The 22,892-nt window shown below is 39.5% G+C and overlaps 1 protein-coding gene across 2 annotated transcripts in view; it reads right to left on the reverse strand.

Moving 5' to 3' along the window:
- Window positions 1-1,130: 1,130 nt before the first annotated feature.
- LOC111977925 (cGMP-dependent protein kinase 1-like) overlaps window positions 1,131-22,892 on the reverse strand; it is a 193,314-nt gene continuing 171,552 nt past the window's right edge. For both annotated transcript variants that reach the window (XM_070448500.1, XM_070448499.1), the window contains exons 8-18: window positions 11,764-11,829; window positions 9,600-9,674; window positions 4,863-4,959; window positions 3,198-3,337; window positions 2,986-3,075; window positions 2,704-2,845; window positions 2,425-2,588; window positions 2,202-2,324; window positions 2,047-2,109; window positions 1,619-1,685; window positions 1,131-1,530 (exon numbers count right to left, since the gene is read on the reverse strand). In XM_070448500.1, coding sequence (XP_070304601.1) covers window positions 1,432-1,530; window positions 1,619-1,685; window positions 2,047-2,109; window positions 2,202-2,324; window positions 2,425-2,588; window positions 2,704-2,845; window positions 2,986-3,075; window positions 3,198-3,337; window positions 4,863-4,959; window positions 9,600-9,674; window positions 11,764-11,829 — 1,126 coding nt within the window. In that variant the 3' untranslated portion in view covers window positions 1,131-1,431. The remainder of the gene's footprint in view (window positions 1,531-1,618; window positions 1,686-2,046; window positions 2,110-2,201; window positions 2,325-2,424; window positions 2,589-2,703; window positions 2,846-2,985; window positions 3,076-3,197; window positions 3,338-4,862; window positions 4,960-9,599; window positions 9,675-11,763; window positions 11,830-22,892) is intronic.

The following is a 22,892-nucleotide window of genomic DNA, read 5'->3' on the forward strand; positions in this document are numbered from 1 at the left end:
GATGTACTGTAGGTAAGTCAAACCTTGTGGACCAGCTACAGTAATAGGAGTCTTTCGAGAAAACAGGGTGCAGAGAGAAAGCCTTCCAAACATGGACCCAGCCTGCCCAGCCAGTCTGTCTGTCCAACCTTTTAGGAGCAGTGCAGCTACGTGGCAGCAACAGAAAACGAATATTCCACCCTATACTAAATTTGACTTGTTTTATCAGTTATTGTAGTGTTCTTACACTCATATACTCCCATATACAAGTTACTGCCAAAATAATGGAAACACTTGAATAAATGAAGGATGCAAAGTATATTGAAACCAGGTGCTTCCACACAGGTGTGGTCCCTGAGATAATTAAGCAATTAACATCATTATTTTGAGGTCATTATTTTGCAGACCATGGCTATGCCCCCATAGGATGACAATGCCCCCATCCACTGGGCATGAGTGGTCATTGACTGGTTTGATAAGCATGACAATTATGTAAACTATATTTATTTATTTTTATTTAGCTAGGCAAGTCAGTTAAGAACAAATTCTTATTTACAATGATGGCCTACACCGGCCAAACATGGACGATGCTCGGCCAATTGTGCACCGCCCAATGGGACTCCCAATCACGGCCGGTTGTGATACAGCCTGGATTCTAACGTGGGTGTCTGTAGTGACACCTCTAGCACTGAGATGCAGTGCCGTAGAGCGCTGCGCCACTCGGGACATGGTTGTCTCAGTCACCAGATCTCAACCCAATTGAACACTTATGTGAGATTCTGGAGCATTTTCCACCATCATCAACAAAATCCCATATTATGGAATTTTTCGTAGAAGAATGATGTCACATCCCTCCAACAGACACTTGTGGAATCAATGGCACGGTGCATTGAAGCTGTTCTGGCTTGTTGTGGACCAACACCCTATTAAGACACTTTATGTTGGTGTTTCCTTTATTTTGGGCTGTATATTGTACATACTCTCATTCTCACACACTCTCTCTGCTAAATAAATAGGCATTGTTTTAGCTCCAGGACTTGCCTCGTGTGTGTGTGTGTGTGTGTGTGTGTGTGTGTGTGTGCGTGCTTGCTTGCACACTGCACATGCGCTGTCTCTTATACACATCTAGATGTGTATAAGAGACAGGTGTGTGTGTGTGTGTGTGTGTGTGTGTGTGTGTGTGTGTGTGTGTGTGTGCGTGCTTGCTTGTGTATTTGCTTGCATGTGCATATGTGTGAGAACCCTGAGGAAGTACTATGGTCATTACATGCTAGTCCCAGAGCCACGTGTAGCGAAGACATATTGCTGACCCAGCGCGTTTTTTTGTCCTCTTCCTCTCCTCCCCTCTCCACTTCCTCTGTATCGCAGTCTTTAGAATTCAGCTATATCCTGAAGTAGGCCTCCAGGCCAATGACATAAGCTAATTTGGTTTTGGGGGTGGGGTGTGACATTTTAAAAATCGTTGTCCCAGCCAGAATTGTCATCTGGGGGCGGGTCTTCCTTATCCTCTGGGAAGTTGTCAAAGTTACTCGTGTCCATTGGTGATATCACCTGATTGACAGAAAAAGACAGACAGTATTGAGCCACTTGAAACCCTGATGAAAGCAGCTTGCTGCTGAAATGTTGGTTTGTGACTTACATTAGGGATGATAGGGGGTGTCAGCGTTCCTTTCCTTAGACCTTCCCAGTTAAAGCCCTCAAACCATCTGGAAATTTATAGAAATTGTTAAAGAAATAAAATCCCACCTATCCTAAACAGACAGTTTAAAAAATGCTTTATATTTCCTCATAGAGGATGAGGTCATTCTCCTGAGGAAGATGAGCTGGCCAAACAGCCATCTACTTGCATTAATATTTCTAACGACTGGTATACGCCTACACCATTCCAGCGAAGAAAAACTGCTTTATAAGATACTTTGTTTCTATTTTTTGGAAGGAAAACTATTTAACTCATCTTGTAATTAATTACAGGTCATATCTCATAGAAATCTGGAAACACTGAACAGTTACTTTAAATATATAAATGTGGGAAGATGAGTAGAATAATATGGCTATCCATGAACTTACTTGTGCTTTTGGATGTCTTTGACACCGTTTTTCAAGTTTCCTAGTCTTTCCGAAGGATTGTCCCTAAAATTACACATCATCATTAATACTCTCGTTAACACTAAATTACATTAAACAGTAATTGTTGAGGGTGTACAAAATGGTTTGGGACTCACCTGCATAGTTTTTTTATTAAGTTGGCAGCGTTTTTGGTGATCTTCTTTGGAAATTCGATCATGTCAATGCCCCTCAGGATGATGTTATATGTCTTCATGGGATCAGGGCCAGAGAAGGGAGGGCTGGAAGACAGGGGTGGAGATAGACACTCAAATGTATACCTATCTCAGTTAACATCTGGCCTTACACTTTCATTTAAGATTATCAGGTTTGTCTGTATACCTGCCGGTGAGGAGCTCAAACATGAGGATTCCTAGAGACCAGTAATCAGCTGTGATGTCGTGGCCTTTGTTCAGAATGATCTCTGGTGCCACGTATTCTGGTGTTCCACAGAACGTCCATGTTTTCTTCCCAAACCCGATCTTCTTGGCAAAGCCAAAGTCCACCTATACAAAGGACATGTGAAACACATTCTTAGAGGTAACCTGCAATGTTAATAGTTCAAAGGGTTAGATGTTTAGGTCATTAAGCTTTGAATCCACAATGTTGTGTGTCTCTTACTAGCTTGGCATAGCCCCTGTGATCCAGTATAAGGTTCTCTGGTTTAAGGTCTCTGTAGATGATGCCTTTGGAATGTAGGTAGGCGAATGCTTCCACCACACACGCTGTGTAGAACCTGGTGGTTGAATCCTCAAACGAACCCCTGGAGAAGGAAGTGACAATAACCTCTTTAAAATAAGTCACATTTTAAACAGGCACACATCGGCCAGATCTTCCATGGTCTCACTGAAACACATGTGGGCACAATGACATTAGTTGAAATATTGACCATCTAAGACTCACCGGTCTCTAAGAATGGTCCACAGCTCTCCTCCCAGGCAAGCCTCCATCAGCATGTAGAGGTACTTACTGTCCTTAAATGTCCTGTACAGTCTGAATACAAAACACAGAGTGCAAAGATATCAAAACAGTGGCGGGGGGAGGGTGTGTCCACTGTAGGATTTACTGTGAATTAAAAGTGTGTCTGTGGAAAGGCGTTGCATGCATGTCTCTACCTGACAATGAAGTCAGAGTGGGCCTCCTGCATGATGAGTTTCTCAGAGCGGATATGCTCTTGCTGTCGCGTGTCCACAATGTGACGCTTCTTCAGGATCTTCATGGCAAACGTCTTCACCAGATCACTTTTCAGCTGAACCTGTCGACACAGGAGAGAGGAGAGCTCTGTCAGCTCTAAGCAACGGTTAAAATAAACATCAATGAAATACAATGTACAGTGCCTTCGGAAAGTATTCAGACCCCTTGACTTTTTCCACATTTTGTTATGTTACAGCCTGATTCTAAAATGGATTAAATATATATTTTTCCTCAGCAATCTACACACAATACCCCATAATGACAAAGTGAAAACAGGTTGTTAGAAATACCTTATTTACCTAAGTATTCAGACTCTAAGTTGAGCTCAGGTGCATCCTGTTTCCATTGATCATCCTTGAGATGATTCAACAACTTCCCTGTAGTCCACCTGTGGTAAATTCAATTGATTGAACATGATTTCGAAAGGCACACACCTGTCTATATAAGGTCCCACTGTTGACAGCGCATGTCATAGCAAAAACCAAGCCATGAGGTCGAAGGAATTGTCCATAGAGACAGGATTGTGTTGAGGCACAGATCTGGGGAAGGGACGGCAAAAAATAATGCAGCATTGAAGGTCCACAAGAACAGAGTGCCCTCCATCGTTCTTAAATGGAAGAAGTTTGGAACCACCAAGACCCTTCCTAGAGCTGACCAAACTGTGCAATTGGGGGAGAAGGGCCTTGGTCAGGGAGGTGACCAAGAACCAGATGATCACTCTGACAGAGCTCTAGAAACTCACCCCAAATACAGGTGTGCCAAGCTTATAGCGTCATACCCAAGAAGATTCGATGCTGTATTCGCTGCCAAAGGTGCTTCAATAAAGTACTGAGTAAAGGGTCTGAATACTTCTGTAAATGTCATATTTCAGTTTTTTATATTTTATTAACTAGCAAACATTTCTAAAACCCTGTTTTTACTTTGTCATTATGGGGTATTGTGTAAATTGATGAGGATTTTTTTTTAATGTAATCCATTTTAGAATAATGCTGTAACGTAACAAAATGTGGAAAAGTCAAGGGGTCTGAATACTTTCCGAATGCACTGTAAGTGGCAGCTTAGCCTCTTCCGCTTCCGAGTCTGGACGTCCCACACTCATCACTAACGTAGATTCCAGAAGAGTGTACAATCCCTTTACAAGTCAGAATGTTAAATAAACGTAATTTTAACTTTGCCATTTGTCCACTAAATCCGTCGTTATGCCGTTGGAAATTTGAAACAAAATATCCACAGGAAAGTGTCATTAAACCAACTTCTAAATACAGATCTCCCACGGTTTGTTTGTTCACCTGACGTAGGCACACACATTGTAAATACATGCTTGCGATGCATGTATACTAATCAAGCTCATGCAGGTGTTTGCACGGTTTTGCACATGTACCAGGTAATAGAGATCTCAATGGCAGTACCAGCATTTTTAAAAGTTGGTTTAATGATACTTTTCTGTGGGCAAGTGGACAACTGGCAGAGGAAGCTCAAATGACAGTTTATTCAACATTCAACACAAGTCTATACAAGGAACTTTTCGTAAAGCTATAGCTTGATATTAGGTCAGGAGACCGGCAAGTGGCAGCTGTGGTTCCTACCAGCTCTACACGGCCAAAGCCACCAACCCCCAGTGTGTCGATGATGTTGAAGTCAACCAGGCTGAGGTTGGAGAAGAAAGAATTCTCTGCTTCGTACCTGCAGGGAAAGACAAGGACATGTTAATTCAATTGAACTGTCACCCTCCCCTCATCCTTGCAAGACACAGGGCCATTTTCCACATGCCCAGTCGCCGATATCCCCAACTCCCAGTGTCTTCTCTTGTTTTTTGTTTAATCCAGTGGGCCTTATCAGTTCAATGGTGTGATTGGGAGAATCAGTACAGATAGAGGCCTGAGCCCTCAGGATAAAAGGTTTCTGGGTCAACCAAGCCAGAGGATCTTCAACACCTTCGGTCTCTGTTCTCTGAGAAATTAAGCTAATTTATTGCACACAAAATTGTCATTTGAATTTATAGGATTCATATAATGTTCAATAAATATAGTACCTAACATCCTATTTGGACCAAACTTTTTTCTAACAATGAGTAAGACATTAGGAAACCAAAGAAATTGTCCTTATTTTTTTTCCCCTGGTCAGAGAAATTAATCATTGAAGTTGTTGGGTTTCTGTCCCATCCTACATCCTGATATTACCAGGTTCGTCTGACCACTAGATTGTGCTAATCCTGCTATTAGGTGATAAAAAAACGTATAGTTTGAAGAATCCCCCAGCCCCCTTTCAATGTTAAAGGGATTTTTCGCCGAAATTTCAAATTGCATATTATTTCCTTTCCATTTTAAGAAGTATATGGACAAGGTATTACAGCAACTCATGCTTTAGTTTTGTTCACTTCCCCACTGTTTCAAATGGTACCTATATTAGCATTTTCAGGCTTCATATCCAAATCATCTATAAGTAACATTAATTGAGCTACAAAATGCATTTTAAGATACTTTAGGATGATTTGAACATGAAGCATGAAAATGCTAAAATACAATAGGTACCATTGACTTGCATTGGATTTGTGCCACAAGTGCTAAAAAGTTAGCATCTGAAACAGTGACCAAAAAAAAACAAAGCATAGGTTGCTGTCATACCTTGTCAATAGACTGCTTACAGGGTTAGTAAACCAATGTCATTTTGTAATTTGGGTGAACTATCCCTTAAAAACTTATTGTCAATAGGGGGGCCCCATTTCGACTTTGTAAAAATTCGTTCCCAAATTAAACTGCCTCGTACTCAATTCTTGCTAGTACAATATGCATATTATTATTACTATTGGATAGAAAACACTCTCTAGTTTCTAAAACCGTTTGAATTATATCTGTGAGTAAAACAGAACTCAAGTTGCAGCTAACTTCCTGTCAGGAAGTGAGAAATCTGAAATCGATGCTCTGTTCCAGGGTCAGTTTATTAAATTGCATGTGATCTATGAGGCGACATGCACTGCATACGATTTCCCCTAGATGTCAGTAAGCAGTGAGAATTGGAATGGTGTTGCTAGGCAGATCTGAGGCCATATAAAGGCTCATGGAACCGGGGGTGCACTCTTTTCAACGTTCGTCATGGCGCAAAGGAGGACCTCAGGATGGCATTCTGAAAAGCTCTCGTTATAGGCCTTAGATATATCCGGCTCTGATTTTACTTGATATAGGTGTTAAAGACATCATAATGTAGTTATTTTAAACCGAGTTATATCAGTTTATATCAGTATATTGCGATTTTCGGATATTTCTTTGTGCTGCGTTATGAAGAGTTGGGCACGTCTGGGCCACATAGCTAATGTTTGCTGCTAATTCCTAAGTTGAAGAAGACAATCTACAACCGAGCAACGATGATTCTGGACAAAGGACCACTTGCACAAGATTCTGATGGAAGCTCATCAAAAAGTAAGAACTATTTATGATGTTAATTCGTTGTTCTGTTGAAAAATGTTAAACTATTATTCCGCCATTAATTTCGGTGCGGTCTTGCTTTAACGCACGCTGTATGTCGTAGTAACGTTAATTTTAAAAATCTAACACAGCGGTTGCATTAAGAACTAATGTATCTTTKATTTGCTGTCCAACCTGTATTTTTTTGTCAAGTTTATGATTAGTTATTGATTAGATTAGGTGCCTCTCCCAAGATTTCTCCCGACATTTTGTTTGCATTTTGGCTACTATTCATATTGTATAACCACGATTTGTGCCGCTAAATATGCACATTTTCGAACAAACAATATATGTATTGTGTAATATGATGTTATAGGACTGTCATCTGAAGAAGTTTGAGAAGGTTAGTGAAAAAATTAATATATTTTGCTGGTTTATTCGTTATCGCTACTGTTGGCTTGAATCAATGCTGTTGTGTGGTTGGCTATTGTAGTAAGCTAATATAATGCTAAATTGTGTTTTCGCTGTAAAACACTTAAAGAATCTGAAATATTGGCTGGATTCACAAGATCTTTGTCTTTCATTTGCTGTACGCTGTGTATTTTTCATAAATGTTTTATGATGAGTATTTAGGTAATTCACGTTGCTCTCTGTAGTTATTCTAGTTGCTTTGGTGAGAGTTGTGATGGTGGCTGCAATGTAAAACTATGATTTATACCTGAAATATGCAAATTTTTCGAACAAAACATATGCTATACAATAAATATGTTATCAGACTGTCATCTGATGAAGTTGTTTCTTGGTTAGTGACTATTTATATCTTTATTTGGTCGAATTTGTGATAGCTACCTATGCAGGAAAAAAATGGRGYGAYAAGTTAGCTAATAGAAATACATATTGTGTCTTCCCTGTAAAACATTTTAAAAATCAGAAATGATGGCTGGATTCACAAGATGTGTATCTTTCATTTGGTGTCTTGGACTTGTGATTTCATGAACATTTTATTATATGATATCCCTGTCACTTTAGGCTAGGCTATGCTAGTCAGCTTTTTTGATGGGGGGGATCCCGGATCCGGGTTTGTGACTCGTTAGAGACATTGAGGGGGGTGGGGGGATTCTTCAAACTTTTTCACTTAATAGCAAGAACAGCACCATCTAGTGGTCAGACAAACCTGGTAATATCAGGTTGTAGGATGGGATATAAACCCAACAACTTTAATTACTAATTTCTCTGAACAGGGGAAAAAAACATCACCAAATTCACTGGGAATACATTACATAGGATGCTGAAACTATACTCTGAGCCGCAGCTCCATACTACTTGTATGGATCCTGAGTGTCGTAGCGGTCAAAAGCACTGCATCATAGTGCTAGAGACGTCACTACAGACCCGTGTTCGATCCCGGGCTGTATCACAACCTCCCGTGATTGGGAGTCGCATAGGGCAGAGCACAATTGGCCCAGAGTCGTCCGGGTTAATGAAGGGAGGGTTTGGCCGGGGTAGGCCGTCATTGTAAATAAGAATTTGTTTTTAACTGACTTGCCTAGTTAAAGAAAGGTTGAATATTTTATTTTTATATTTATTGAATATGCTATGAATCCTATAAATTAAAATGGCCAATTTGGATGCAATCAAGGAGCTTTATTTTCCAGAGATCAAATTATATTTCAACAAAATAATGTTGCAGCAAGCTATTTCAGAACAATCTGAGATGGTGATTGTCAAAATCCTCTTCCTTGTGTTTTTGAGGTAGAACTACCCAGTTGATGGTTATGGCCAGGAGTTTTTCCTGACCAAGTGCCCTGAGGAGGGATGCGTAAGAGCTCAATTCAGCCCTACCTCAGTCAATAGCTCATTTGACGTTGTAAGACTAGTTAATGGCCACTAGATGGCAGACTTGTACCATTACCATCACTGGTAAAAGACTGCAACAGCTAAACCAACTATTATTTCTGCAGTTGAGAATGAAAGTAAGAATAAATTCATTAAAATGTGTAGAATTGCAGAGAATTGGTATTCTGAAAAACAATTAGTTATTCTATACAAGTGTGATGAAACATACATGCACCCCCCTGTTTCTTGCAAATCTAGCCAAATTAATTTTGAAAGATGAGATCCTTTATGAGATACAACAATAGAACACAACATTTTGTATTGTATACAACAACCTTACGTCCAACTGCACAACCTGGAATGGAATTATTCTGAAAGACATTAACAATGTATCATATTGAACACGATACAGCATATTGTCCAGTAGGTTCCAGGACAGACTCCATTCACTGTCTGTCTCAGACAGAGGCCTCACGACAGTGACCAACACAAGTCTCTCTCTCCATTCTCATCCTTTTTCCAGGAAGTAAGCATAACAGTGAACCGTTATTTTTATTTATACTTCCCAAAAAACGACATTTCAGTTTGAGAGGCTGACATTTCAAATGTACCATACACTATGAGGTACACAAAGCCATGTATCCTGAAATAGCTGTATGTAAGGTTTACAACAACAGATTTAAATATGCCATACAGACTTTCAACAAAGAACGAAATACTACCAAAGAGTTCCCAAAGCTGTCATGAAACCATGTTTAAACCACGGTTTATGGTTTAAACCACAGTTTTTGTTTCTCCTCAACTTGTCTCACAAGATTACCTTGTTCTGAGCTGGCATCCCTTTATGCCAACAACAACACACCACAGCACCAAGGTGCCCCTTTACCAGGGTGCCTGGTGCTATGCTCCTGCTTCCACGGTTACAGATAACATACTGGTTCCTCCAAGGGGTGCGGTAGAGGTCACAACTTTCACTTCCTGGTCTGTCACCAGAGAATTGCGTTGTTACGTAACAGACCTTAGGTTGACCAAACCTCAAAGCCAAGTAAAGCCAGCTATCAAAATTAGTAAATAAATGCGATTTACCTAGCCTTGACCTCAGCATCCTCACAGCCTTTACTGGACACCTCCTCCAACCCTCCAATCAGGTGCTTGAACGAGCTGCAGCACAGGAATTGAAACAGTGTTTGTGAGAAATGTTATATGAGTTCAAGACATTGATCCCATTCCATTGAAGAAGCTGTTATATCTTGATATAGACTGTATGTATTGTTGTCTCTTTAAGTAATCACGCCAGTTGTCTAAATGACAAAAACATTGCTAATTGGTGTTTTGGTTCATTAACTGTGGCATAACAGCCCCTTCATATTTGTAATTGATAGTACATACTTAATAAGCAGGTATCTATAGATATCCCTAGACACTTACTCTCCATATGACTCATCTAGTGCAGCAGTGTACTGCATATTTATAGTACATATGAAAACTTTATGAATGTTTAATAAACCGTTATAAGATTGTTGTTTGAAGTGATAACCACTTTACAAGACCCCAAGACCATCTGTTTACTTTATAATACCCAGATTCCTTACACATATCATCTCTATTTGGATGTACATGAACCCTAGACCCGTAAATCATTAAGCTAATACACATGAATATGAAAATGATGCATAATATTGATAAAAATCCAATTCAATTAAGATGTTTACAGCTGAAATACCAGCTGACAACCGTGGCTGACAAGGTTAAATTCTCTTCCCAAAATACACACACYAGCGCACACACATGCAAGCACACACATCTGTGCTGGAATTTCCTTCTCACCATTATCCCCTGACTCTCATTCTCTTTTTCTTTTCTTCCCTCTCTTCCCTCTCGTTCTTTCCAGAAAAATAGCAGGCTGCCTGCCACCCCTAACCTCTCTCTCACGCTGGCTCCAAACCCAACCAGTTCTGGGTAACATATATGGTAAGCTGGCTATGTGAGGTGAGAGAGCATTTGGAGTCTGTGTGACAGACAGAGAGACAGAACATAATAATCACCACTCTCATTCAGATGACTCACTCACTAAGACACAGGGTTGCCCATGAGAGGCCTGCTCCATGACAGCGGCTCAACTGATACCACCCAGCCTTGCTCTTGCATTACAGCTAACTTATAATACTGCATGATGTTAGTGGTGACACAATGACAGACCATGATTTAATAATGAGACCTTGTTTAACTTAAAGTCGACGCCTGCACACCCGCGGAAAAATGTAATTAGCATCATAAAAAAATCCCCATCAAAATCCATCTGTTTAAACTAAAGAAGATTTTTTTTACATGGGCTGCATCTCAATCTACCACATCCGCTAATGGCGGCCTTCCGCATATGCATGGAAGGTGGACTAGCTATTGCATTGTTTATCAGACCATGAGACATCCCAAGAAGCTGTCTTTTCACAAAAACGCCTGTAGCGTCCGAGAAGTTTGGGCTAAACACTAAAATGACCCCTCTATGGAAAGGTGAGACTCTCACGAACACGTACATGTTTTGCCCTAGGGCGCCCACGAGCCTCACAAGATTCGTCTGATGGTAGCCCGGTTCCAGTTTAAAAAATGGATAGAAGTACAGTATACATGGATGTAGTTTAGTGTCCCAATTATTATTTTTATATTGGTAAAAAAATGAAAAATCCTGATCTTTCTTATATCTCTCAGATACAGGACACACAAAAAACATTGACTATATGCTTTTCCATGGATGAATCTGTTATGCAATGCATATCTAAGGGATAATAGCAGTAAGGCCAAATGCAATGTTTCATCAAAAAATGCTTTAATTATTTTAAAAATCACACCTAAAGGGGTCCTAAAATTCAAGAACAAATAGTTAAATGGTATGACCATCTTAAAACAATTCCATATGTTCGCTTAGTAGAACCCCCACAGCTTAGACTCTCAAGGAATAATGTCACTTACTGTACATATCTTGTAGATCAACATTAATTTATTTTGAAATAATGTAATTCATTCAATAAGTGTTCCTGTATGGCTCAGTTGGTAGAGTATGGTGTTGGCAATGTCAGGATTGTGGGTTTGATTCCCAGGGCCACTGATACAAATAATGTATGCACCCATGACTGTAAGTCACTTTGGATAACAGTGTCTGCTAAATGGCATTTGCTATGTGATATTGTAGACCAAATTATCAAAAGCATTTCAGAATACAAAAGTAGGTACTGAGGATGTTTTGAACACTCACTCTCTGTCAATGACCAGACATGTAACGGTCTCTGCAGCGATGACGTTTGCTGTCCTGATGTCTTCCCTGGAACACACATACATCATTAGTAACACACATTACACAGAATACAGCGGCACTTTATTTGATCAAACATAAATGACTTGGTTTGTGCTTAAAAATGAAAAATTGTTATTAAACAATAAAAACAATTTGTTCCTAATTTTGATAAATCATAAAAAAAACTGGTTACAATCAATATAATAATATTCCATAGAAAGACATTTGATACCTAAAAAAACACAGACTTTCCGATAGAAACATTTCATCATATAATTATAAAGCTTTGTTTTGACAAATACATGGACATTAGCGACAGGTAATGGTAACAAAAGTATAACCAGTTTTACTCTGTATCATCAATATCCTCTTCTTCCGAGGATTCGTCTGCCCAGTCGCTCTCAGAGTCTGAGTCATCCCTGGACTCTATAGCCCTCTTGTCTAACTCGCACGACATGTCCTCATACACAGACTGTATCACTGTGCACAGTCAAATATACACTTGTAGCTGGGCAGGCGAGTCCATGAAAGCTGTCTACACACACTTGCAGATCTCAGAGTCTGCAGTGATACCACTCTAAGACACATTGAAACCTATTCTACTTTATCCAGATTCATAACAGGTAAACCCTGTTGCCAAAAGACGAGCATACACTAAATACAGTACTAAACAAGAACGTAATCAAGCTTTACTCCAGAACGGTGACAATGCATATCACCATTAGAGCTGTTGACAGTGAAGTCACACTCTGGTGTCAAAGCAGGGGAGGAATGACCCATATGTATTCGTAGCTACGCAACTTATTTCACATGGACCAAGGTGACAAGTCCTTCTCATGCCATCCAGCATCCTTATACACCCCCACCACCACCCACTTTCCAAACATACACATACACATGCACGCACGCACACACACGCACGCACGCACACACACACACACACACACACGCCCTATCTGAAAAGGTCACAGCTGCTGGAAACGAAAGGGTTTCTCCAGTGGAAAAGAGAGGAGAGGAGAGGAGAAGAAAAGAGAAGAGCCAATCATTTCGGAGTGCTGGGGTAAATATGGGGTAAAGAGAGAGGGGCTTTTCTCACATGGGCACGCACAAGGCATGTGGAGGAGGGAGGCTGAAGGGGGGTATTAAGTGAACTAAATCCAGTCCCTGAGTGGTACATACTAGTACTTGCCATAGTAAACACCTGCTCAGTGTGAATTGTGACTATGTGCCAAATGTAGACCCTATGCCATTGTGCTACTGTTGTCAACAGTGTTTGGGCAGATACACCTGTCTCAAAAGGACAGGGTACGTTTATTTTTCCTTTTCCATGTTGAAAAAAATGCACACACATTATATCCCTGTGAGTTCCTTATTGCTTTCTATCTCAGACAATGAACAGAGCCCTTTACCCTAACTACTACAAACACACAGAGACTAAGCTGCCAGCTGCGCTAATTTTCCTCATAAAAAAATGTATTATTTACACACATGGTGATTCCCTTTCATTATGACACCAACAACCCAATACAGCCCGGTGGGTGGGATAGAAATCGTGGACCTTAGTGGATCCCGTTAATTTATTTTGTTCCTGTCAAATTGTTGATACTGACAATAGTAGTTGTAAAACAATTTCTGCTGTCTGTTAACCTCTGCAAATAATGTATTTGCACCTTCACATTTGCTTGTAAACAAAGAGCGAGAGAGACACAGAGTGAGAGAGAGAGCGAGAGAGGGAGAGAGAGAGAAAGACAGAGAGAGAGAGCAGCTGCATGTTTCTGAAATGTCCTTTAGAGCAGCACAGCAGAGAGCCGGCCGGCGGTGTTCATTTACATTTGAACGTTTTAATTCAACTGGTAATTGGATGGTGCTCTGGTGTCCCAAGGAGGGGTTTATGGAAATACAGACTGGGGTGGGATACAGACCAGCAACAATCAAATTGTTTCCATTTTCTGTCAACAACATCACACTCTTTAAAAATCTCTCATCCTCTACTGACCCTCCAATCAACCCACACACATAAATACACACACACACACACACACACACACACACACACACACACACACACACACACACACACACACAACACACACACACACACACACACACACACACACACACACACACAACACACACACACACACACACACACACACACACACACACACACACTCCCCCGAAGGAAGGACAGACACAGTTCTTCCTTTTCCTAGAACATCTACCAACGAGATGAATGTACATGATACACTCTCTTCCTAGGTTATAGTATCAAATCAAATGTATTTTTCACTCAATCCACCGCATCCGCCGATGTCGCACTCTGCGGTGAAAGGTGACAGAACTAAAGCAGTGTTTTTCAGATCATGAAACATCCCGAAAATGTGTCTTCTCACAAAATCATCTGTAACGTTCGAACGGTTTGGCCTACAAATTATTCTGACCCCTCTATGGAAAGWTGAGACTCTCACGAACACGATGGTGTTCTCCATGTCTCTACGTCTTGGGACTCGTCTGAAGCCGGTACAGTCAATCTGCCAACTTCTGTCTGTAGCATCCAAACAGTTTGCGCAACACACTAATATGTGGAAAGGTGAGACTCTTATGAACACGTACATGTCAGTTGTTTTGCTCTAGGACGCCACAGGCCTCACACGAGTCGTCTGAAGGTCCCCTGGTACTAGTGAATGGAAGTATATCTGGAGATGGTTTAGTTCCAAAAATAAGGGTTTCAATACATGTAAAAAAAAAACAACAACAAAAAAACTCCTGATCTTCTGAGAGAAATTACAAGACTATGTTATAATACTGTTATTACATCAAATGGTTGTTTTATGCAACCCAATAAGGGGTTGTTAGAACACTCTTCTGTGTATGTTCTACTGTGGATGGGCCACTGGGAGATTTAACACTGACAGAAGATTTACGATGTCTTTGGGTGATAAACCTAAAGAGACCATATTCCATTGCATGAGTTAATGTTTCTGTTCTATAAGGTACCAGGGAGAGATGACTCCGGGGCCAGACCCTGGTCTCTACACAATGAGAACAGTTTTTACAGCAGATACTGTCTATCTTTCATACATATATTACATATACATATATGCATATATATACATATATTTTATTCTACCAGATCTATTGTGATATGTTCTCCTACATTCAATTCACATTTCCACAAACTTCAAAGTGTTTCCTTTCAAATGGTACAAATAATATGCATATCCTTGCTTCAGGGCCTGAGCTACAGGCAGTTAGATTTGGGTATGTCATTTAGGCGAAAATTGAAAAAAAGGGGGCTATCCCTAAGACGTTTTAAGTGTGTTTGGGAACAGTACTGTGTGAATGTGATATGAGAGCTGTGTGAGCGTGGTAATAAGTTGGTTAATAAGTGTTGATAAAATGTTATTTTGGGAGTCCATCCATCACTGCCCATCATATAATATCTCGGGGTGGTATTGAGAAAGGGATGCTATTTTAGAAAGTAGAGGCAAGTCTATAATTTCTGGAAGTCTAGAGAATGTGAAGAGCATTTTTCCTATGACCAACAAGGCAGTGTCTGGGAACCTTCCGGGTTTTTTTCCGCTGGGAGATTTCTGAGCCAATGAATTGGTTGATGTGAGTACCTAAGAATTTCTAACATTCTATATGGATTCTGTGAAGATATMAAAATATGATGAATTGTATGTGTGTATAATCGATTACTAGAGATTTGATAAAGTAATACTGGGATGAGATGCAACTTAAACAACCCATACGTAGACGTATGCAGGTTTTGTGTTGGTCCCTTTAATGGATCATTTGACAAAGATGAGGTTTAAGGATTATTAAACTGTCTACAAAGTCTGGGCAATTGTCTCAGAAACTGATTGGAGTGTGTCAACTTTTGGTTAACTTACCCTAACGATGTAACTATAAAACGCTTATTGGATTTTCTCCGTCCGGGTACTATATTTGAAATAAAACTGCCCTTAAGGCCCAGTGCAACGGTCGTCTTGTGGTGAATGAGCGGACCAAAGCGCAGCGTGAAATGTTGACATAATGATTTATTTAAACAAACGACGAAACACGAAATAACACTTGATAATTAACAAAATAACAAACGACGTAGACTGACCTAAAACATGTGAACTTACATATAACGAAGAACGCACGAACAGGTACAGACTACAAACAAACGATACAGTCCCGTGTGGTAACATATGCGGACACAGGAGACAACCACCCACAACAAACAATGTGAAACAACCTACCTATATATGGTTCTCAATCAGAGGAAARGTCAAACACCTGCCTCTGATTGAGAACCATACAAGGTCAATTAACAATGACACTTAACATAGAACAAACAACACAGACTGCCCACCCAGCTCACGTCCTGACCCACTAAACACAACTATACAAAAGGAAAACAAGGTCAGGAACGTGACACCGAGTATGAGAGGAGTTGCTATATTTATTGAATAAACCTTTTTCCATAAAGTTAGAGCGAATTAAGATGGAATCTCGACCTAACTTATAATGTCGTACAAAGCCTAGGTTATCCATCAAACTACTTATCATTGCGTAGTTAATGTGATGTTGTAAAGTAATTGAAATGTGTTGCCTAAGAAAACATAATCCGCTTTTATTAAAAAGTGCAAGATCTGTTTACTAGTCAATGAACTCGTTGACTGCTAATCTATTCCTTTTGCGCACGTGAGAATCTCTGCGGAGAAACGCGTGGACCTGTAGGGCTATTTTTGGGAAATTGTGTCGTTATTATGTGCATGATGTTATAACTACAAACCATTTTAATAGGGTTATTTGTGGGATTTCTCCATAATTTCAATAGCATTGTGTCTTTGGTATTGTCACACTCGTCGTACGAACTGGAAGCATACTCGGACCAATGTGCAGCGTGATCTGGGTTCCACATTTTTATTTATTTAAAGTAAGTGAACCACACAACAAAACAATAAAGAATAAACGAAACATGACGACAATGGAGTGCTAACATGCAAGTACACATAAACAATATCCCACAAAACACAGGTGGCAAAATGCTACTTAAATATGATCCCCACTTAGAGACAACGATAGCCAGCTGCCTCTAATTGGGAATCATACCAAACACCAACATAGAAAACAAAACTAGAACCCCACATAGAAAATATAAACTAGACTAACCCCCCAGTCACGCCCTGACCTACTCCACCATAGCAAATAAGGACTCTCTATGGTCAGGACGTGACAGGTATTCACTAAAATATGGGTTTCTGGTTGTAATTCAAGTATTGGTATGTTTTGCCTGGACAGTCATTACAGTGTTTGTTTAAGATATAAACTGAACGTTTTAACAGCTTGCTTAGTTCAAATTGAAAGGCTAATTTATGCATCATAAATGGAGAGGTGATTTAGCTGTAATATGTTGTCTGTTGCCTAAATGGTCTGATGGAATAACATATTGAGAATGGAGTCGTATTTAAATAACTGAATCAAATAAGGGACAGTTATCTACGTCTAATGAATTCTAATAATAGCGGATAGGTAATTGCGATGGAGCTGTGACCATAATCATAAATGAGATCTAAACATGGGTATTACTTATTGCAGGATACAACTGCAAGGAACTGAAATTGAACTGAAATTGTGGGTAGTAAATGGCTGTAGTATTGTGCCCACCGAAATGTATTTTTCTTTGAGAATTGACTTTTATACATTTGCCGCATTACATGTTACTTTTAAAGTCTTGGACCTTTCATAAGTGTGAAGCCGAAAGAAAAGAGAAATTTGTCAAGTTTGTTTTTAACCTTACGATAGAGGTAAGCGTCGAACGTTYTTGAGAATGGGTTATATATATTTTTTCCTACTGGCAAGAATACAAGAGCTGGTGAACAAGTCGTGCTCGCTGGGCTATATCGGGCTGTAGGGGATGCAATGGGACATTTGCAGTAGAGGTCTGAATCATTGAATCGTAAATGTTCTTCGATAATTTCTGATTACTGTTGCTGGGTTTTATAGTTTAGGTAACGCCAGTGAATTTGAGCAGGAAGTTAATCTATTSTAACATTATAATCTGTTTCCATTACGTGGAACAATGTCCGGTCATTAAATTGGATTGCAGTTTGAGTTTATTTTTATTTTACAGGGACAGTGCACATGAATCATCGTTTCAGTAAAAGTGCCGGTTTTAGCCTGCCGGCTAATTTTCAACCACAGTCCCTGGGCAGGTTATTAAAAACAATTACAATAACAATGCAGACTATCAATGAGCAGTAAGCACACGCAGAGCAACATAGAACAAGCAACACATAGCATGCAAAAAGCAACAAAACAAAATACATAAAAGCAACAAAGTGTTTCCACACCTCACCAGCGACAGACAACATGGAAAGTAGCAATACACAGCTAGGGATAATTTTTACTAGTCTGATTGGCCTCTAGCCATGTCTTCATGTTTTTTTAAGGTGTGATAGGTTGTACATTTGTGTGTGTCTGATGGCAGGGTTTTCCAGACATGGGAAGCTCTCACAGAGAAAGCAGTTTGACTAAAGGTGCTTTTCCTTAAGGGAACTATACAGTCACCTCCCATGGCAGACCTTGTGGATCTTCTGCCATAGGTTTGGGTTTTCTGTTTAACAAAAGTACTGAGTGGAAGGGGAGCCAGGACATTTAGGATCTTGAATACAAGACATGCATCAGTGTATTACACAATATTTTTCCAACTCAGGAGCTCATGCTTCCTGAGGATGTAACAGTCATGATGGCTAATGGGCTTCCTATCAAGCACTATTTGTAGACAGACTGAATGGACTTTAATGTTGTACAGCAAGCTTGGGCCCAACTAGTCAAGCAGTATGTTAAGTGGGGGAGTATCATAGATTTGAAGTACAGTTTTGCTACCTCTGTAGTCAAACACATTTGTATATATCGGAAATTTGCTAGGTTGAATTTGGTTATTTGAGTTACCTTTTTCAGAGGTTGAAATCAAGTATGATGCCAAGATACTTAAAATCGGATACCACCTGGAATTTCTCCCCTGACACATAGACATCTGGCTCAGTGGCATCAGTTGCCCTCTTTGTGAGGAACATGCAGACTGTTTTTTTCACATTGAGATGCAAACTTGAGTCACTGAGCCACTTTGTAACCTGGACCATTACAGTAGTGAGTTCTTGTGCAGCTTGTTGTTTGCTCTTTGCATGCACATACACTACCGTTCAAAAGTTTGGGGTCACTTACAAATGTCCTTGTTTTTGGAAGAATAGGCAATTTTTTGTCCAATTAAATAACATAAAATTGATCAGAAATACAGTGTAGACACATTGTTAATGTTGTAAATGACTATTGTAGCTGGAAACGGCAGAATTTTTATGGAATATCTACATAGGCATACAGAGGCCCATTATCAGCAACCATCACTCCTGTGTTCCAATGGCACGTTGTGTTGTGGGGGTGGGGGTTGGTCAAATGATTTATTTTGGGGTATCAGGTTGATTGTAGAGGTCTACACACTGCTAAAATTATAGTAATTTAGATTAAGAATGCATTAGGATACTGATCTGCAATTATAATCATGATAAGAAAGTTAATACTGGAATTATAGGATAATTATACTGTATGTGAATATAAATGTACATTCGGCAAATGTCGATGTGTGTTAAATTGAGGGTTTTGAGGGTTTTGAGTGATTGGACCTATCACTGAGCAATGTCATTCTAAATTTTGGTAGGATAATTAATTGGATGTGGATTATGATTTGTACACTGAATGAAACTGAAGGATTGATTTGAGTTTAGTATGTTAATAACTATACGAGTGAAGCAATTCATGTATTATGGATTGATTGTTTTGATTGCTGTTGGAAATAAAGATGTTGACACTATTCTCAGCATGCCCTGGTGAATAGAGAGGGTAAACTCTGATCCGGAGAGTGAAACTGATCCTAATCTATTTGATCTATAGGCATTGACTTGTAAATAGTAGAATCATGATGCTTGTCTTGGGTCATGTTCATTAGGCACCAATAGAATCCATTTTACTTAAACCAGGAGTCACTACCTGGATTTGTCCAACAAGATATGCTAATTTTAGTTTATGGGATGGAAATAGTTATTTCCACCATGCTGATCCATTGGAGTGTAATAGATAACTAAAGCTTTTTTATTTTTATTAAAACCTGTTGAGGACAAAGGGCGCTGTTATCACTTTGGGGGAAAATCGTGCCCAATTTAAACGGCCTCGTACTCAATTCTTGCTCGTACAATATGCATATTATTATTACTATTGGATAGAAAACACTCTCTAGTTTCTAAAACCGTTWGAATTTTGTCTGTGAGTAAAACAGAACTCATTTGGCAGCACACTTTCTGACCAGGAAGTGGAAAGTCTGAAAATGATGCTCTGTTCAAGGGCCTACCTATAAATGGGCATGATACGTATGAGTATACATGCACGTCATACACCTTCCCCTAGATGTGAAGAGGAAGTGAGAGAAGAAATGAAGTGTTTATCTTGGTCTGAGGTGGAATAAATCCTCTTGGCACGACGAGTCATCCATTTCCTGTTTTCTGGAAAGCGCGAAGATGGACCTGGAATTGCCTTCTGAAAAGCTGTCGTTATAGGCGACTACTATCTCCGGCTTTGATTTTATTTGATACATGTCACAATATCATCGTAAAGTATGTTTTTTCAATATAGTTTTATTAGATTATTGAACATTTTTCGGGACGTTAGGCGTGTTGTGTTGTCTGTGTTTGTTGACGATGGAGAGCRTCGCGCCACTTGGCCAGTGTGCTTGCTAATTCAAGAGGGAAAAACGATGTTCTAAATCCAAACAACYACTGTTCTGGACAAAGGACCCCTTGTACAACATTCTGATGGAAGATCACCAAAAGTAGGACCCATTTTGTGATGCTATTTCATATATCTGTAGAACTGTGTACTAGTAGTTTTGCGCCCAGGTTTTGGCCACTCTCTCGCTATAACGTAAGCCTTATGTCGTAATGAAGATATTTTTTAGAATTCTAACATTGCGATTGCATTAAGAACTAGTGTATCTATCAATTCCTATACAACATGTATTTTTTTGTAATGTTTATGAATAGCTATTTGGTCAGAATAGGTGAGAGTCAATAAGAAATATCCGCACATTCTGGAAAAAGATGCTACGTTAGCAAACTGTATACCACTGATTTCAGCTCTAAATATGCACATTTCGAACAAAACATAAGTGATGTATAACCTGATGTTATAGGACTGCATCTGAGGAAGGTTTATGAAGGTTAGTGAAAATTAATATCTTTTGCTGGTTATTCGCTAACGCTAACGTGCCTATTGCTATCGCTAAAGTGCCTTGATGAATGAATGCGGTTGTGTGGTAGGCTATTGTAGTAAGCTAATATAATGCTATATTGTGTTTTCGCTGTAAAACACTTAAATCGGAAATATTGGCTGGATTCACAGATGTTTGTCTTTAATTTGCTGTACACCATGTATTTTTCAGAAATGTTTTATGATGAGTATTTAGTATTTCACGTTGGTCTCTATAATTACTCTGGCTGCTTCGGTGCTATTTTCTGACGGTAGCTGTGATGGTAGCAGCAATGTAAAACTGATTTATACCTCAAATATGCACATTTTTCGAACAAAACATAGATTTATTGTGTAACATGTTATAGGACTGTCATCTGATGAAGTTGTTTTCTTGGTTAGTTTGGTTGGTTCTTGGTTAGTTTGGTTGGTTTCGTGCATGCTACCTGTGCTGTGAAAAATGTCTGTCCTTTTTTGTATTTGGTGGTGAGCTAACATAAATATATGTGGTGTTTTCGCTGTAAAACATTTTAAAAATCGGACATGTTGACTGGATTCACAAGATGTGTATCTTTCATTTGCTGTATTGGACTTGTTAATGTGTGAAAGTTAAATATTTCAAAAAAATATTTTTGGAATTTCGCGCTCTGCCTTTTCAGTGGAATGTGGGAGGAGTTCCGCTAGCGGAACGCCGGGGCTAGAAAGGTTTTAAACTCCATTGTGGAATGCACTGCATTATGCATTAAATATTTGATTTCACCATCTATGAAGATATTGCCTTGAATCATATACACTATATGCATCTTTTGTTTTTCTTCATGGGCTTGTGCAGGTGACTGTTTATCATGACCTCCCCAGACAAATTGGTAGAATGCTTAGAATATGTGTTGGAGGTTGAAATGAGAGACAGTGCTAAGTTTCTTGGGAGGAGGCTGAGACAGTGCTATAGCAGCCGGTCAGGTGCAGGAACCCATGCAAGGAATTATTGCTTTTATGCTTCTTGTTTTATGAAGAATGTATGTATTTTCTACAGGTGAATTCATGTTCTTAAATCTTGTAATTTCCTTTTAAGTTGAGAGGACTCTCAAAATGGCGGAATGTGAGAGAAACTACAAGATTATGTTATAATACTGTTATTGAATCAAGTGGTTGTTTCATGCAACAGAATAAAGGGTTGTTAGAACACACATCTGTGTATGTTCTACTGAGGATGGGCCTCTGCGAGATTTAACACTGACAGAACATTTATTATGTCTTTGGGTGATAAAACTAAAGAGACCGCATTCCATAGCATGAGTTAATGTTTCTGTTCTATACGGTACCAGGGAGAGATGAATCCGGGGCCCAGACCCTGGTCTCTACACAATGAGAACAGTTTTTACAGCAGATACTGTCTATCTTTCATACAAATCTTAACCTTGGGACCCATTCCATACATCTGTTGTTTGTCATGAAGACTGAAGGGGGAGTATCTTGGATATAAAAGACCTTTGTACCTTTGTCTCAGGGCTCTCAACAAATCATCTGAGGGTGATTTGTCAACCAGCCATCATTATCATAGAGCACTCAATCGATTCACTTTATATGTGTGTGTTGTAGTGACCTGCTCCCTTATTAACTTTTTAGGGATAGGGGGCAGCATTTTCACTTTGGATTAATTGCGTGCCCATAGTGAACTGCCTCCTACTCTGTCCCAGATGCTAATATATGCATATTGTTATTACTATTGGATAGAAAACACTCTGAAGTTTCTAAAACTGTTTGAATTATGTCTGTGAGTATAACAGAACTCATATGGC

This window comes from Salvelinus sp. IW2-2015, linkage group LG18 (genome assembly GCF_002910315.2).
Source record: "Salvelinus sp. IW2-2015 linkage group LG18, ASM291031v2, whole genome shotgun sequence".
Classification (NCBI taxonomy): domain Eukaryota; kingdom Metazoa; phylum Chordata; class Actinopteri; order Salmoniformes; family Salmonidae; genus Salvelinus; species Salvelinus sp. IW2-2015.